At 44.6% G+C, this 18,547-nt stretch overlaps 1 protein-coding gene across 5 annotated transcripts in view; it reads left to right on the plus strand.

Moving 5' to 3' along the window:
• LOC116412109 (B-cell receptor CD22-like) overlaps nucleotides 1–18,547 on the plus strand; it is a 69,881-nt gene that overhangs the window by 10,519 nt on the left and 40,815 nt on the right. For 2 of the 5 annotated variants that reach the window (XM_031905668.1, XM_031905666.1), the window contains exons 3-9: nucleotides 1,504–1,863; nucleotides 4,485–4,778; nucleotides 6,615–6,887; nucleotides 7,237–7,503; nucleotides 7,698–7,800; nucleotides 10,189–10,249; nucleotides 10,876–10,947. In XM_031905668.1, the coding sequence (XP_031761528.1) occupies nucleotides 1,504–1,863; nucleotides 4,485–4,778; nucleotides 6,615–6,887; nucleotides 7,237–7,503; nucleotides 7,698–7,800; nucleotides 10,189–10,249; nucleotides 10,876–10,947 (1,430 nt within the window). Of the gene's footprint in view, nucleotides 1–1,503; nucleotides 1,864–4,484; nucleotides 4,779–6,614; nucleotides 6,888–7,236; nucleotides 7,504–7,697; nucleotides 7,801–10,188; nucleotides 10,250–10,875; nucleotides 10,948–11,625; nucleotides 11,689–13,270; nucleotides 13,432–18,547 lie in introns of those variants that run through there. The other 3 variants (XM_031905669.1, XM_031905670.1, XM_031905667.1) reach the window with 3 other exon arrangements.

Below are 18,547 nucleotides of genomic sequence, written 5' to 3' on the forward strand. Positions count from 1 at the left end.
TGTTGGCTCTGGAGGTGTAGAGTTTGCTTCTGGAGTCCTCTGGTTCTATAACTCTAATTAAATCTTTTCTGCATTCATCTGTGGATTTTTTTTATTGCCCATCCAATTTGGTTATAATGCTGGGTACATCCCAGTGTTTATGTTGACATATAGTGGCTAGGAATAAGGAAAATTGTTTTCATACTGTAATTTTTCTTTCCAGCCACTAAATATGTCAACATACCCTCCCTTCTTGGACTTTATTATTAGACTGCTGGTTCCAGGAGGGGGGGGTTGTGTATGGTCTGTGCATGGGGGCAGGGAATCTACCCAGTGTTGATGTTGACATATTTAGTAGCTAGGAAGGGAAAATTACAGTAAGTATGAAAACAATTTTCCTTATTTTAGATGCTGAAATCCAGCTGCAAAACAGTTCTTCCCTGCATTATTTGAAATCCTGGCAGGGGAGGAGGGACTAAAACATTAATGTTATAAATTGTAACAACTTCTCCACAGCTTACAGACAGCATGCAGGAACTACATAACCCACAATGCATTGCACTGGGATGTTCCTTTCTTTATTGACATCACATGTGCAGCAGGGGATTGTGGGATTGGGAGGAGGCAGGCTGAAGGCAGGCTGAAGGCAGGCTGAGGACAGGCGACTACTGTTACATTTTATTTGAGTCACAGAGTAGTCAGCCAGATCAGCAGGGGAACAGGGGGCGGGGCTTAGGGAACTGTTCCAACAATATTATTACATTAAAAATCATGAAAAAGCTGCATAGTTTTTAATTGATGTTTATTGCAAAGTTGCTTGAAATTATGTTCAATTTTCAAAAAAGCTTACTTTGTGTTTGGGTGGATTTCCCCTTTAAGACACAATGGAGCCCTGTGCCTGCTCTTCTGAGATGTGCTGCCAATTATTGTGACTCTTTGGGGGGAATTCACAAAAGTGCTGATATTGAGACAAAATACAAAGTAAAAGTGGGGATAGATTTGTCGGATTTTCCACCTTATTCTCAAACCTCTCCACTTTTGTGGAAAAAGAAATGACAAACGGCAAATGAAATGCAGAATCCTGCTGGTAAAATCCTTCCCCCGAGGCTCCTGTCGCTGTGGGACTGGGTTTGTGGCACCGACAGATTTACTGAGAGCTAAATTCATAAAAAAATGTCGGTATAATGACAAAATCTGAAAACTGCCTGTTTATAAGACAAATTCACAAAAGTGGAGAATTAGGTGGAAAATCCGACAAATTTATCTCCACTTTTATTTTGTCTCAATATCAGCACTTTTGTGATTTCCCCCCCCTAATGTTGAGCAAATTTGCCTGTGGGCAGTAACCCATAGCAACCAGTTAACAACTGGCATTTTTCAGTCAGCTGCAGGTAGAACAATGAATGCAACAATTTGATTGGTTGTGATGTGTTGTTAATAAAGGCCCTCAGTTGTGTAATGTATCACAGCTTTGTGCTACAGTCTATGTGCTGTTTGTGTTGCACTAATGTGTCTGTTTCTCAGGGGGGTTCCCAGGTTCGTACAGTCAGGATTGGGCCCTTACCCTCCCTGAATCCATCAGAGCATTGAGAGGATCCTGTGTGGTGATTCCCTGCACATTCACCCTCCCCAGGGGCTATGGAGACTTCAATATGGTTTGGTACATAGAAAACCATCTTCAGCCTGACAATAAAATATTCAGCCAACAGAATCCCTCTGATGTGAGTGAGGGTTACAGAGGCCGCACTTCCCTGGTCGGCAATGAGCCAAACAGCTGCTCCCTGAGGATTAATGATGTGCAAGAAAATGGCACTTATTATCCCTATATATATGGGAACTGTCTTATCATCAGTGAGTGTGAGAAAGTGCAGGTTACAGTCTCAGGTAAGCCGCTCCATGGGACACATAGGGGCACCCACATAATCTCCCCCCACAGTCACAATCAGTAAATATATTTTGGGTCTGTAGGGTAGCGAGCACTTACCTACACCCAACGAGGCTTGTTACAAATAGTGGAGCTGTGAATGTTTGTAATGAGAAACTGAAACCCAGAAACAAACAACAACTATATTCTGTGCAAAGGAATACGGCTGCTGTATGTACAGAATCCCTTGAAATTAAATTGTCCAACTAACACCGAGTGATATCTATTAAAAGGTGAATACAAATTTTGCCTGGGGAAAGCACAGCTCTGCTCTGTATGAATAGGATTATCAGAATCCTCCTCTGGTGATCTGTTTGCTCGGCACCAGTATTGGCCCCAGCCGTGCTGGAGAATGTAACCATTATACAGGTATGGGATCCCTTATCCGGAAACCCGTTATCCAGAAAGCTCAGAATTACAGAAAGCCCATCTCCCATAGACTCCATTTTAATCAAATAATTCAGAATTTTAAAACTGATTTCCTTTTTCTCTGTAGTAATAAAACAGTACCTTGTAATTGATCCCAACTAAGATATAATTACCCCTTATTGGGGGCAGAACAGTCCTATTGGGTTTATTTAATGGTTAAATGATTCCCTTTTCTCTGTAATAATAAAACAGTACCTGTACTTGATCCCAACTAAGATATAATTACCCATTATTGGGGCAGAACAGCCCTATTGGGTTTATTTAATGGTTAAATGATTCCCTTTTCTCTGTAATAATAAAACAGTACCTGTACTTGATCCCAACTAAGATATAATTACCCCTTATTGGGGGCAGAACAGCCCTATTGGGTTTATTTCATGGTTAAATGATTCCCTTTTCTCTGTAATAATAAAACAGTACCTGTACTTGATCCCAACTAAGATATAATTACCCCTTATTGGGGCAAAACAGCCCTATTGGGTTTATTTCATGGTTAAATTATTCCCTTTTCTCTGTAATAATAAAACAGTACCTTGTAATTGATCCAAACTAAGATATAAAGAATCCCTATTGGATGGAAAACAATCCTATTAGGTTTATTTAATCTTTTATTGATTCTTTAGTAGACTTAAGGTATGGAGATTCAAATTACAGAAAGACCCCTTATCCAGAATACCCTTGGTCCCGAGCATTCTGGATAATGGGTCCTATACCTGTATAAGATATTTGTGCAAATGGTTCCTATACATGCACGGCCTGGGTGCAGTCATGACTTCTGCAGACTTCTGCAGTCAAGTGGGTACTGGTTGCCCAGGTTCCCGGGCTTACATTAGCCTTATACACACACCATGACAAAGGGGTGCTTCAACCCTTTAAAGAAGTATGTTATAGAATGTACTATTCCTAGCAACTTTGCAATTGGTCTTTATTATTTTTTATAGTTATTGAATTCTATGCCTTTGTTGGCTACATCTTTCCAGCGTTCACATAGGGGTCACTGACCCCGGCAGCCAAAACTACTACTCATTGAGGCTACAATTTTATTTTTATTGATACTTTTTAATCTTTATCTTTCTATTTAGTCCCTCTCCTATTCATAGTGCAGTCTCTCATTCACACTACTGCGTGGTTGCTCGGGTAAACAAGACCCTGGCAACCTGATGCTGAAACTCCAAACTGGGGAGCTGCTGAACAAAAAGCTAAATAAGTGAAAAACTACAAAAAATGAAGACCATTTGCAAATTGTCTCAGAAAATCACGTTATATAAAAACTTCATTTAAAGGTGAACAACTGCTTTAATGGCAACTGATTATAAGAACAGTTTTTTTTTCCCAGAAAACTCATTGTTTTTTCTATAGTTTACTGTTTTGTTTATTCCTTTATATGCTATCATAATTAATGTAGGTGTTATTTTTCACTCACTGAATGTCTCTACTAAGATGGGGGTTCATATATTTTCACCAATATATAGGCGTAGATGTCATGCATATCTATTAAAAACACACGGCTGTGCTTAGCAATTCTTATCAATACTTACAAAAACCCTCAATGATATTATTGGGAAATTGTTTTAGAATTAATTTTATCTCCTTTCTTCTTTATTAAGATTTGCCTAATGGTTGTATAAGGGGAACAGAGATGAGTGAACAAAGTGTATTTATATTGCAATAGTCATTTATTGTTACCTTCCTGTATGGCTAAAATGGGGTAAAGATATATGTGACAAAGAAAAGAGAGAATAAAGACTGGCTGAGTTATTATGTGTATATAGAATATTCCATACAAGTAAATGACTGGCAATCTGTTGACAAAGATATACTTTCTTATGTAAGGCGCAATATTAATCTATATTCACTAAGTGCCACTTAAATAAGGCTTGCATTTATATTCATTTGTTATAATTGGTACAGAAAATCTCCTTACCTTCATACCTACCATCATAGGCAATCTGGAATTCATTACATGGGGTTTAATGGGAGGGATATTCTGAATAAATGTCTTGTGTTTGCTTTTTGAAAAGTTGTGTTGTGCCACGTCGTAAATGACAGATATGAGGAAACTGGATGATATGAGTAATGGCTGGCAATGCTGTAATCCTACACAGGTTTCATTATTCATAAAAATAGTTACTGAGTGGATGATTTCTTTTAGATGTTCCCAGTAGGCCAGGAATACAGATACCCACAGATCTAACTGAGGGGGTATGTGCCCCCATCCCCTGCTCTGTAGAACACACGTGCCCCCCCAGGCCCCCTACTCTACAGTGGAACACAGCTGGGTATAAACTCACTGACAGGCAGCAGAGCCTTAAGGATGGAGTATGGAAAGCTGAGTCTGTAATGGAATATCTCCCCTCCTACCGGGATCATGGGGCTGAACTTGAATGTGAAGCTACGTATCCAAATGGGCTCAGATCCAAAAGCTTGGTCACTTTGAACATAAACTGTAAGTACTGACTGATCAGAAGAAATGGATCTCATTCATACAATATTTAATGACAGCTGCAGTAGTAGTAATAATAATAATAATAATAAAAATGGGATGGTGACTACAGATGTCAAGATACTGACAGCAATGATCTTACCTCTCCATCAGGGATGGATTTAGGTCCGGTGCTGCCCTAGGCATTGGACCTAAATCTGCCTCTGTGTCATGCACGTGACGTCACTCACAGTGAATGTCCCCACCCCCTACCCCCTTACCCCCCCCCAGCTCCGTCACCAGAAAAAAAAGAGAATACATGCTGCCGCCATAGGCACCGGCCCTCGGGTGCCCCATTATAAATATGGCCCTTCTCATCATTACTCTTTTTCTATAACTAACTAATTCAAGTTAAGATTTGTAGCAATTTGTTGAGTCCCCTGTAGACGTGCCTTGTAAGCAAATAACAGCAATTTTTTTTAATGTCTTTTGAGTGTTCACCACTAAAACAGTTGGATTTGACTGTTCAGTTGAGTGGAATCAGTTCTAATGAATTAGAACATTTAAAAAAGATAAATAAAAAAAAAGGTTTGGACTGGGCCACCTTAGCACCAGGAAAAAACCCGGTGGCCCAGGCCGATACTTGTCCGCGCTCCCCCAGCCGCTGGTGTCCCTCCCTGACAAGTGAATTTCACTTATGCATACCCTCCAACTGTCCCGCTTTCTGCGGGACTGTCCCGGTTTTATAGCGCATAATAGATTGTGGAAACGCGGGACATACTTTGAACTATCAAACACAGCGGGATGTGCTGGCTGTAGATGGCTGCTCTGGCTTCTTCTGCTTCTGGTGGCGTCAGGCCCTTTTATAGGGTTGCGCCCCTTGCGTATGTGTGACGTAATTATGCACGGGGCGCAACCTTATAAAAGGACCTGTCGCCACCGCAGAAGAAGGCACGTTCATGGGGGCTGCTGTCTAAGGGGGCTGCTGTGTAAGGGGGCTAATGTGTAAGGGGGCTGCTGTGTAAGGGGGCTGCTGTGTAAGGGGGCTGCTGTGAAAGGGGGCTAATGTGAAAGGGGGCTGCTGTGTAAGGGGGCTAATGTGTAAGGGGGCACTGTCTATGGGGGCCATTGGGGGCACTTACTATGGGGACTATTGGGGGCACTGTGAATGGGGGTACTGTCTATGGGGGCTATTGGGGCACTTACTATGAGGGCTATTAGGGGCACTTTCTAGGGGGGCATTGTGTATGGGGGTACTTTCTATGGGGGCACTGTGTATGGGGGTACTTTCTATGGGGGCACTGTGTATGGGGGCTACTGTCTATGGGGTCAATTGGGGGTGCTTTTTGTGGGGGTTACTGTCTATGGGGTACTGTCTTTGGGGCACTGTGTATGGGGGTACTGTCTATGGGGGCACTGTGTATGAGGAGTACTGTCTATTGGGCAATTGGGGGCACTGTGTATGAGGGGTACTGTCTATTGGGCCATTGGGGGCACTGCGTATGGGGGGTACTGACTTTTGGGCCATTGGGGTCACTGTGTATGGGGGGGCAAAGCTGGTACATAGTTATAACTCACTTATAACTGACTGCCTTGTATTTTATATGTAGGAGTTGCTATATTGTTTTAGTGCAGTTTGAGGGTATAGCACGTTTTGCATCTGATCCCGCCATTTCAACTATATAAAAGGAGAATTTTTTGGAAAAAAATGGGGGTGTGGTAATTGGGGCATGGTCACAAAAGTGGGCGTTTATATATTCCAATGGGCCCCCAAACAGGTGTAATCATTGGCCATTCCCCCTGCAGCTGAACCACCGTCCTCACCCCCCATGGCTGATAAATTTATTTCTCTTTTACCAGATTCTCCGAAAAAAACAGTAATTATTATATCTGATGGGAAGAAGGAAAGGAAAGAAGGTGATGCCGTGAATTTAACCTGTGCCAGTGATGCCAACCCTGCTGCCAATGCCTTTACCTGGTACAACAATAAGAGAGATGGAACTGTAGAGCTGAGGGAGGAGCAGGGGCGGAGCATAACTGTGACTGTGGGGCGGGGCAGAGAGACATTCTCCTGCACTGCAAGGAACCCACTGGGAACTGGGAATTCCACTCTCTCTGAGCTGCAGGTTTTATGTAAGTATTATACAGGTTTATGGGAGAATTATGTGATCTGAACCAACCAAAAGCCTAATTACAGATGCAAGAGAATTCACCAATGAGAATGGTGCTTACTAACTCCATGGATTCCATTGCACTGTAATGGGTTGTTGAATGTGAAAAGTAGCAGAAATATTTTATTGAATTATATTTATTTATATATAATACAATGTAGTAAATATGGCAACATAAAATTCAATATAAGGCGCTCAACAGCAGAATTCTAAATCACTTGTATGTGATTTATACATCGGTGCATTATGAGAAGTCGGACCGAACCAATAACAGAAAGTTGATATAACTGTATTTACCAATGTTTCTTCAGATAAAGCCAAAAATGTCACAATAGAAGGAAAAGATGAAGTGAAGGAAGGAGCAGCCCTGGAGCTTGAATGCCATTTCTCAGACTATAACCCACCAACAACTCAGTACAGCTACAGCTGGTATCTAAATGGGAATCCTGTGAATGGGGAGACTGGCAGAATATTACAGATAAATAACATTACAGAGTCCCATTCTGGCAACTACAGCTGCAATGTGCAGAACCGAGCGGGACCTTCCTATTCCCCAGGCTTTGCTGTCACAGTCATGTGTAAGTATTACAGTGTGTGTGTTACACTAACAGCAACTGGGCTTAATAAAGACCCCAAAAGTAAAGTAATTAGAAAAAGTTCCATGGATATCAAGGCAAAACTTTTTTTTGGTGTGCAGGTTCATTTCTGCTATGAAGGAATAATGGAATAACAGTGTTACCGTCAATAAAAACCTTTGTTTCTTTTCTTGCAGCTGCACCGACAGGAGAGGGACTGCCCATGAGCATTATACTCGGGGGCGGAGCTGGTGCTGTATTGGTCATACTATTGGCTCTAGGCCTTTATTTATTCCTTAGGTATGTGATTTGACTATCTTTGTAAGGGATTATACAGAAAGCCATGGATATGGATAACATGGGCCTGCGACAATACAGAAACCAGGCAGCAGCAAAGTGTATTGTTCTGTAAACCCTTTTTGGATGTAAATACAGCTAGATATGGGTTAGCGCATGGGGTACACTGAATTTTTATTAAGAGTGTTGATGAACTGCACTCCCACTGCCCTATGTTATCATATAAAATAAGGACACCAGAAGCTCTTTATGCAGCAAAACAGAACTGAACTTGTTTATTGTCCAAGACAATGATCCCCGGGGTTATGCAGCATGTGTGCCACACTCTTCCTGCCCTATACTTCATGTGTGTGCCATACTCTGCCTGCCCTATGCTGCCTGTGTGTGCCATACTCTGCCTGCCCTATGCTGCCTGTGTGTGCCATACTCTGCCTGCGCTATGCTGCCTGTGTGTGCCAAACTCTGCCTACCCCATGCTGCCTGTGTGTGCCATACTCTGCCTGCCCTATGCTGCCTGTGTGTGCCATACTCTGCCTGCCCTACCCTGCCTGTGTGTGCCATAACAGAACTGAACTTGTTTATTGTCCAAGACAATGATCCCCAGGGTTATGCAGCATGTGTGCCACACTCTTGCTGCCCTATACTGCCTGTGTGTGCCATACTCTGCCTGCCCTATACTACCTGTGTGTGCGTCATACTCTGCCTGCCCTATGCTGCCTGTGTGTGCCGTACTCTGCCTGCCCTATGCTACCTGTGTGTGCCATACTCTGCCTGACCTACCCTGCCTGTGTGTGCCATATTCTGCCTACCCCATGCTGCCTGTGTGTGCCATTCTCTGCCTGCCATATGCTGCCTGTGTGTTCCATACTCTGCCTACCCCATGCTGTCTGTGTGTGCCATACTCTGCCTGCCCTATGCTGCCTATGTGTGCCATACTCTGCCTGCCCTACCCTGCCTGTGTGTGCCATAACAGAACTGAACTTGTTTATTGTCCAAGACAATGATCCCCAGGGTTATGCAGCATGTGTGCCACACTCTTCCTGCCCTATACTGCCTGTGTGTGCCATACTCTGCCTGCCCAATACTGCCTGTGTGTGCCATACTCTGCCTGCCCTACCATGCCTGTGTGTGCCATACTCTGCCTGCCCTATGCTACCTGTGTGTGCCATACTCTGCCTGCCCTACCCTGCCTGTGTGTGCCATACTCTGCCTACCCCATGCTGCCTGTGTGTGCCATACTCTGCCTGGCCTATGCTGCCTGTGTGTGCCATACTCTGCCTACCCCATGTTGCCTGTGTGTGCCATACTCTGCCTACCCTATGCTGCCTGTGTGTGCCATACTCTGCCTGCCCTACCCTGCCTGTGTGTGCCATACTCTGCCTGTCCTATGCTGCCTGTGTATGCCATACTCTGCCTGCCCTATGCTGCCTGTGTGTGCCATACTCTGCCTCCCCCATGCTGCTTGTGTGTGCCATACTCTGCCTGCCCTATGCTGCCTGTGTGTGCCATACTCTGCCTCCCTTACCCTGCCTGTGTGTGCCATACTCTGCCTGCCCTATGCTGCCTGTTTGGGCCATACTCTGCCTGCCCTATGCTGCCTGTGTGTGTCATACTCTGCCTGCCCTATGCTGCCTGTGTGTGCCATACTCTGCCTGCCCTATGCTGCCTGTGTGTGCCATACTCTGCCTACCACATGCTGCCTGTGTGTGCCATACTCTGCCTGCCCTATGCTGCCTGTGTGTGCCATACTCTGCCTGCCCTATGCTGCCTGTGTGTGCCATACTCAGCCTACCACATGCTGCCTGTGTGTGCCATACTCTGCCTGCCCTATGCTGCCTGTGTGTGCCATATTCTGCCTGCCCTATGCTGCCTGTGGGAGGTGAATCTGGTAGGGGTTTGTTTTGGGAGTTTGTTAGCAGTTAGAAATAGCAATTGAATGGTCACTAAGGTGTGTTATTATGTGCTGGGAGTTGCTGTGCTATGACATGATATAATATTTTCACTTATGAATGATGGTTGAAATCCCCGCAGTGAGCACCAACTATTTGGGTTTTTGCTGCACTACCTCCATTAATGTGGGCATGGTCTTAAAAGCTTGTGTGGGTGTGGTTTGAAGTGGGTGCAGTTTAAAAAAAATGAGTGGTCAAAACTGGTTTCCATTAGCGGCCCTCCACTATGGCATTTGGCACCATAGAAGTTGGGCAGCACTGATATAGAACATGCTAATAGCAAAGAGGATACATGGGGCATATTAACCCTATGGGTCCCTACAGTTCTTTTGTTTAAAAATGCATTTTTTATCGTACTGTAATTCATCTTAAACTGACCAGTGCTCTGTCTTATTTTCAGCCTAATTATAGAATTAATAGACAAACTTTTCTCCCCAAACAGAGCCAAAAAGTCACAGAAAGGGGGAGAGTCAGGAGGCTGGGGAGCGGAGACTGATATTCAGGTGAGACCATAACAGTTACATGTGTCTGATTAAAGGGACAGTAAACCATAAAAAAGAATATGGATAGAAATGTTTAGCTATGTGTTTCTTGTACCAGCCCAATGTTACCAACGCTCTATAGAAATAAAGCCCCATGCCCCTGAAGATGCCCACAGTAGCTCTCCATCTTTTGCCTTGCCCAACTACTGCACATGCTCAGTCTGCTCTTGGCTGATGTCAGTGACCTGAGCTTAGGGATCGACTCACAATATTCTTCTTTCCTATGCCGGCTTCCTCTAGTCACTGCCTGGTCACTATTGAACATGCATAGAAGCCAACCAATCACAGTCCTGTCTGGCTGCTCCCTAAAAAACTTAAGTCCTGCTCTGGCACTTTGAGCTTGGAGCTAGACTTTAGCTGAATCCTTAAGTGTGTCGCTATGTTGTGACACTAACATGCAAATCATACTTAGTTCCCCAGCTTGCTCATTATGTGCATGTGTGTGAGAGCCCCAGCTCCCCAGGGCAAACAGCTTTAAGGAATGGAGATCTAAATTATGGAAAGAACCCTTATTAGGGAAACCCCAGGTCTGTGAGCATTCTGGATAATGTTCCTTATACCTGTATTTTGTTGATGTATTTTTACAGAATTCCCAGCCCACTGAGAGTCCCTACACTGCCCTACAGACAAGAGACACGGCCGTGTATTATGGAATCAAGGTAAAGTAAACTGGGGAGATATGATATTATTTCATCCCAAGTATGAATATGGGTCTTTCAGCTGATTTCCCTGATGGGTCACCTATCTGGAAATATAACAGGGATGTTAAAGAGAAGAAATGCTTATAGACAGTTACTGACACATACAGTAAATATACAGAACATACATTAGATGGGGGGAATCCAGATCTCCCTGATGATAAGGGGCAGGTGGGTCTGGGCCAGAAGAACACATCCCCTGCAGGTTGGGTGCCCTCACCCCACCCATGGTGCCATTATGGCCCACTTCTGCCTTCTTATGCCTGCCCCATTGGTGAGATGGGCAGATCAGACGTGGGTATATAAATACACTGGGTTGGCAGTGGGACAGTTGGGGTCTGTCGTGGGTCGTTTTTTTGTCATTACTGGTTCCTTATCAATTTATTGAAATTTTTCTTGAGATTGAATTTGTTACTGAGTTATTATTTTAGCCACACCATCTAGTGTAGCCTCTTTATCATGCATTTGCCTGTAGCTGGGAGACCTGGCCTTTATGTGTGGAACTAATGGGCTACAGGATAGAGGGTGTTATGTATTAGGAATATCCTGAATCTGATCTGTATTGTTTAACTGTTAACTTCTAAATTATTAGGGATCAAAACCTATAATGTAGTCAATATGTTTCTGCTGAATCCCCAGGCCACTGAGGGTCCCTACTCTGCCCTACAGATAAAAGACACGGCCGTGTATGAAGAAATCAAGGTAAAACACATTGGGCATATTTTATATTTTTCTATCCTATGAATAGGAATTGTATGGGAAGCGCTGGGACTGACCAAGGAGCCTTTTAACTGGTTTTCCTGGTTGGTCACCTGACTGCACGGTGCGAAGGATACGGTTATTGATAATCAAATATATATAGGAAAAAAAACATTCAACACAAACTGTACAATTCTGTTTGGTAATGGGCTAAAGGGGCAGGTATAGTGATTGAGATTTAACTTGTCCTTTACTTACATTATAAATGGAAATCAGTACCCCCTGTTTTAAAATATAAAGGGTAAGTGACAAAGCAATTGCACGACCTTGGAAATAAATTTCTCGGCATGTCAAGACTTAAAGGGGCACTAAACCCTGCTGCACAGCGCTGCTCAACCAAACCTTACTCAGCTGTTACTGGACTACAAATCCCAGAATAATGTAACATATAATGAAGGGTGAGGCATGCTGGGAGCTGTAGTCCAGCAACATCAGGGTTGTATTCTTAAGGCTGATGCCACACGAGGCGTAGGGCTGAAATTTTCGGCAAGACGAAAAATGCTAGCCGAAAATTCAGCCCTACGCCTGCTGCTTGTGCTTGCACCCGAATGAATGAGATATGCTCGGGTGCAGGCACATGTAGCCGATATACGCAAGAAAACGCAAGAGAATGCAAAGTCTCGCGTTTTCATGCGTATATTGGCTACATGTGTCTGCACCCGAGCGTATCTCATTCATTCGGGCGCAGGCACAAGTAGCAGGCGTAGGGCTGAATTTTCGGCTAGCATTTTTCCTCTTGCCGAAAATTTCAGCCCTACGCCTCGTGTGGCATCAGCCTAAAGCAATATTGCCCAATAAAACTTTCCCCCATTAAAATGCAAGAAATCCCCCAATGAGAATCCCAGCTGATGTGAGTAAATCCGGCTCCCTGTTCTCTGTTCCTGCAATTGGAGTTGGGAGCAATAAGCACAGTTTCCCAGCACTGAACAAGTCTGTCCCTTTATCCCCATGTCTGATTCCTGTGCCATATAATGACGGGAAAAATGCCATCATTATCTCTATATGTAAGGTACCAGCAAGGGGCCTGACACAGTGCTGGGAATCAGCATTCTCATTGGTCACTTCTCTTGCACTTATAATCAGATGGTTGCTCAGTAGAATGCTCATTGGGGAATTTCCTTGCATCTATAATGACGTTTTTTGACAACTTCTATAGCAAAACTAGGGGGCGCAGTGGGGCAGCATAAGACAGTTGGAGAATAAAATCATCTAAAACAGTCTAAAAGCCAGGGCCGGATTTCACTTCTGTGCACCCCGAAGCCGCCCCCGCTGGTCCCCACCACCCACGAGTGCGCATGCGCGATCGTGCAACACCCTCCACACAGCCCCCCCCCCCCCCCCCCCCCGCGAGTGCACATGCACAATCGCACATTTAAAGCAGGCCTCTCCACAAATCTGGGCCTGCTAAAAGCATTATGGATAATAGATCCCATACCTGTATTATTATTACTCAGTTATACAAATTTTTCACCTCAGTGTTTGTACATTTAGTTTTGTACATTACTGTATTTCTTTTGTTTTTCAGCCACAAATCCCTCAGCAGAACAGATCCAAATGAGCGCAACCAGGGGAGGCCGACCATGGAGCTGAGCGCATGTAAAACACAAACAATCTTCAGAGGGGCCCGGTTTACAGAGATCCAAACAAAAAATTGTTTTTTAAAATTATTTTTTTAGCATACTTAATGGAGATCCAAATTATAGAAAGACCAATTATCCGGAAAACCCCAGGTCCCGAGCGTTCTGGATATCAGGTCCCATACCTGTACTGTATATTTGTAAACTGTAACGAGCAGGGCCTCTTTACCTCTTTCATAGGTCAGTATTAGTATAAAGTCTCATACATTGCCCGTACAGTGCTGCTTTATATTATACACCTGTTATTAATAATAATAATAATATGCTGAATATAAGTAATAAAGCTGCTGCTTGCTGGTCACTGGAGATCCTGGTTCCCTATGGAAGACAGGGAAGGGCCACACATGACACTAGAGCGCAGGGCAGGTACCTGAGAGATGATGAGATCTCTGACTTCAATGGAAATCCCAAGTCATTTCCCAGTTCTGGATCAATTTACCTGCTATAAAGTAATGTTATGTTCTGCTGCTGCTGGATTAATTACATATGGGGGATAGTGGCATGCAGTGTATTGTACAGAGTTATTATTATTGTGTCCAATACATTTATTTATTTGCAGTTTTATTCTGGGCCAATGTGTGCAGATCTGCATGTTTAATAATATTGTCTCCCCCCCCCCCTCGGCCAACATTAGTTCATGTGGGGGGTATGCAGCTTACTTGAGGGAAGACCATGGCCCTATGGGTTGAATGATGAACATAGAACCCCTAAGAAGTCAGTGAGGCCAACGTTTGGGCCACCTACAGGCCAATATGTATATGGCAAGCGTCAGTCTTCTCTATGTAACACAAGGCTTAGCTGTGCCGTATAATCATATCCCAACAGGGTCCCTTTCCCTGATCTTATTCTGAGAAACACCTGATTCAGTTCTCTCTGAAAGGCAAATGATCAGTTTTACATGCATTTTTAATTACTGTAGGTTTACTTACCCTTTAAGACATCTCTGGTAACAGTTCCAAATAACAGGAAAATAGGAAGGAACAAACCAACACAGGCAAAGAGGGAAACTCATTTTTAAATATATTTGAAAAAAACAAACAGTAAAAATATGAAATCAAGGGAAATAAAATGTCAGGGGAACTATTTGCAAATTCCCCATTTAGAACATCCGACTGGTTTCTCTCACGGAGATTACACCCAGACATGAGAGACTGTAATAGTTCCACTGGTTGGATAGTATGGATACAGCTTCATATTAATAGCTATAAATCCCAACCTGATTGTATACTGATTGGTTTAATCAATTAGAGTGTGATTTATACCATGTATATACAGTATATATATATATGTGTGTGTAAATTACCATTTTGTCTGTGAGCCTATGATTAAATGCTGGGTAAGCATAAAACGCGTTAGGCTTTGTACATGGGGTTTATTTTAACGGATTGTAATAAAGTGATTATTTTCTAACTTTGGTATCGTGTCAGATTTATATTTTGTAGGTGTTTCCCTCTTTGGCCACCAGAGGGTATAGTTTGCACCTTGTATAGTTTTGATCCATAGCGATACTAATTTAATTGACTATGCCAGGTTTTGGCTTTTGAGGAGAATAAATCCCAGTTTTGTCTCAAAAATACTAGCAGGGGTATGGAAGAAGCAGAGCCCACAGTCGGGGGGAGGGGACAGGGACCCCGGACCATAGGGTGGCTGTGAACCGGGCCCCTCCGAAGATTTCTTTTGTGGTTTTTGTTACACCTCTGAATACTACGACACTGCGTATGAGGAGTAGGACTTGAGAGCAGAAGAAGCCAAAAATCCCTCCAATGTAAATGTAAAGGAGAACCTGTCTGTTCCCACAATGGAGCCCCATCCCAGCATTACTGACAGGCCCCCACACTCTGACACAACTTACATTAACTGTGTAACACCCCTAACTAAAGCGAGAAACATGAACAAGGGCTCACCTCAGCAAACTTGCATCTCCTTATACTGTATATAGTTTGCATAGACAGTTTCCAGGACTACATATCCCAGCATGCCTCAGAGCTGAGGACCTGGTTGGGGCTTTGAATCCACCAATGATAAGAAAAGGCACAAAATGTTGTGAGGACCAGCTTTCTGGACTATAAAAAGGGGAGAAAAGGGTATGCTGAGGAGAAATTGCTGACTGCCTGCTGTACCTGCTCTGAGTGGAAAAGCTGCCAGAGGGGAGAGAGGCCTGCAGGGATCCTGACCCAGGAGAAGCTGCTACAGGGAGAAGCTGCTACAGGGAGAAGCTGCTACAGGGGGAATCTGCTACAGGGAGAAGCTGCTACAGGGAGAAGCTGCTACAGGGAGAAGCTGCTACAGGGAGAAGTTGGTACAGGGAGAAGCTGCTACAGGGAGAAGCTGCTACAGGGAGAAGTTGGTACAGGGAGAAGCTGCTACAGGGAGAAGCTGCTACAGGTATACGCTGAGCCTACTCTCCCAGCTTAGGACTCGCACCTGTAACAGAGCTATCAGTGCCAGCCAGAAAGGGAGCAGGGGAAGCTGCCGCTGTTGGTAGGAAAGTCCCCGGCTGACAGGCTGCTCAGAGGCCCAGGGGATTACAGAGCTGCCTGCGTCCCATCTGAGCTCTGCTACTAAAGGTGATACAGTGATTTAGGCACAGACTGTGAGTAACCTGCAGCACTACTCACTATTGGCAGCGCCGGATTTCTAAATGACGCGCCCCGAGGCCGCCCCAATTCGGCGCCCCCTACCGCCCCCACCCGCCGTGCGAGCGCGCATGCGCAAACCACCTCCTCCTTCCCTGCCGCCGCGCTAACGCGCATGCGCATGCGCCAAAGTTAAAACTCCCATACGGAGCAGTGGGGAGAGGTCCCCATTGCTCCGTATGGGAGCAAAATTTTAAAAATTTGCGTGCGGCGGGGCGGCATGCCGCCCCTATGTTTATGCCGCCCTAGGCCCGGGCCTTTGTGGCCTCGCCACAAATCCGGGCCTGACTATTGGGGAACTGTGTACTATTAACATACCTCCCAACATTTGAAAAATGAAAATTTTTTTGACCACGCCCCCTTTTGTGGTCACGCCCCAATTACCACACCCCATTTAAAAAAAAATACCCCTTTTATATAGATCAAATGGCGGGAGCAGACGAAAATGTGCTATACCCTCATACTGAACGACCTAAGGAAAACAATATAGCAACTCCTACATATAAATACAAGTATAGAGAGAAGGCAGTCAGTTATAAGTGAGTTCTAACTATGTACCAGTTTTTCCCCCATACACAGTAGCCCCCAATACACAGTGCCCCAATACACAGTAGCCCCCACATACACAGTAGCCCGCCCCATACACAGTAGCCCGCCCCATACACAGTAGCCCGCCCCATACACAGTAGCCCGCCCCATACACAGTAGCCCCCCCATACACAGTAGCCCCCCATACACAGTAGCCCCCCATACACAGTAGCCCCCCCATACACAGTAGCCCCCAATACCACAGTACCCCCATACACAGTAGCCCCCAATACACAGTAGTCTCCCATACACAGTACCCCCCATACACAGTGCCCCCATACACAGTGCCCCCTATACACAGTAGCCCCCTATACACAGTGTCCCCCTATACACAGTAGCTCCCAATACACAGTGCCCCTATACACAGTAGCCCCCAATACACAGTGCCCCAATACACAGTGCCCCAATACACAGTAGCCCCCAATACACAGTACCCCCATACACAGTACCATCCAATACACAGTAGTCCCCAATACACAGTAGCCCCCAATACACAGTACCCCCATACACAGTACCATCCAATACACAGTAGCCCCCAATACACAGTAGTCTCCCATACACAGTGCCCCCTATACACAGTAGCCCCCTATACACAGTGTCCCCCTATACACAGTAGCCCCCAATACACAGTGCCCCTATACACAGTAGCCCCCCAATACACAGTGCCCCACAATACACAGTGTCCCCCAATACACAGTGTCCCCCTATCACAGTGCCCCCCTATCACAGTAGCCCCCTATCACAGTACCTCCCATAGGTGCTCCGCCTTCGTTATGCCTCTCCTTGCGCTGCGCGACAGTCTCTTTTATAAGGTTGCGCCCGTGCGTAATGACGTCACACCCACAGGCGCAACCTTATAAAAGGGACTGTCGCGCAGCGCAAGGAGAGGCATAACGAAGCAGCTGACGAAGCGTGAACATCCGGCACAGCAAGCGCATCCCGCTGTGCCAGATAGTTCCATGAATGTTCCGCAATGCGGGACATTCATGGAACTATCCGGGACAGCGGGATGCGCCATAAAGAGTGGGACTGTCCCGTGAAAAGCGGGACAGTTGGGGGGTATGTATTAACCCATAGGAGTTAACCCAATTGTTGCTGAACTATACTCTCAGCCAAATGACTTCTCACCTGGAAGGAAAGTGTTTCCTCACTAAGTTGTCAGAGTTATACGGCTAACCGGCAAATGAAAGGAACAGTGTCATTGGCCAATAACTTAAACTCAATAAGGGCCCCAACGTGCACAAATCATCTGGGACTGTGACAGGGGAATAAGCTAAAGGATTTAGTACATATCACAGGTTTATATTTGCTGCATACTCTATATAGCTATCTATATATCTTTGGTATATTGTTATATATATTGCTTTACTATTTCCAATTATAGTCAGATGCCTGCTGATTGTTTGTTACACTTAATAAAGAAAAGGGATCTTATTGTTACCATTATTGTTGTCAGTCATTGGGGTGTCACTGAGCGTGCTGGAGTTACCCATACATACAGGTATAGGACCCGTTATCCAGAATGCTCGGGACCAAGGGTATTCCGGATAATTACCCCCAATAAGGGGTAATTATATCTTAGTTGGGATCAAGTACAGGTACTGTTTTATTATTACAGAGAAAAGGGAATCATTTAACCATGAAATAAACCCAATAGGGCTGTTCTGCCCCAATAAGGGGTAATTATATCTTAGTTGGGATCAAGTACAGGTACTGTTTAATTATTACAGAGAAAAGGGAATCATTTAACCATGAAATAAACCCAATAGGGCTGTTCTGCCCCCAATAAGGGGTAATTATATCTTAGTTGGGATCAAGTACAGGTACTGTTTTATTATTACAGAGAAAAGGGAATCATTTAACCATTAAATAAACCCAATAGGGCTGTTCTGCCCCCAATAAGGGGTAATTATATCTTAGTTGGGATCAAGTACAGGTACT

Source organism: Xenopus tropicalis, chromosome 7 (genome assembly GCF_000004195.4).
Source record: "Xenopus tropicalis strain Nigerian chromosome 7, UCB_Xtro_10.0, whole genome shotgun sequence".
NCBI lineage: Eukaryota > Metazoa > Chordata > Amphibia > Anura > Pipidae > Xenopus > Xenopus tropicalis.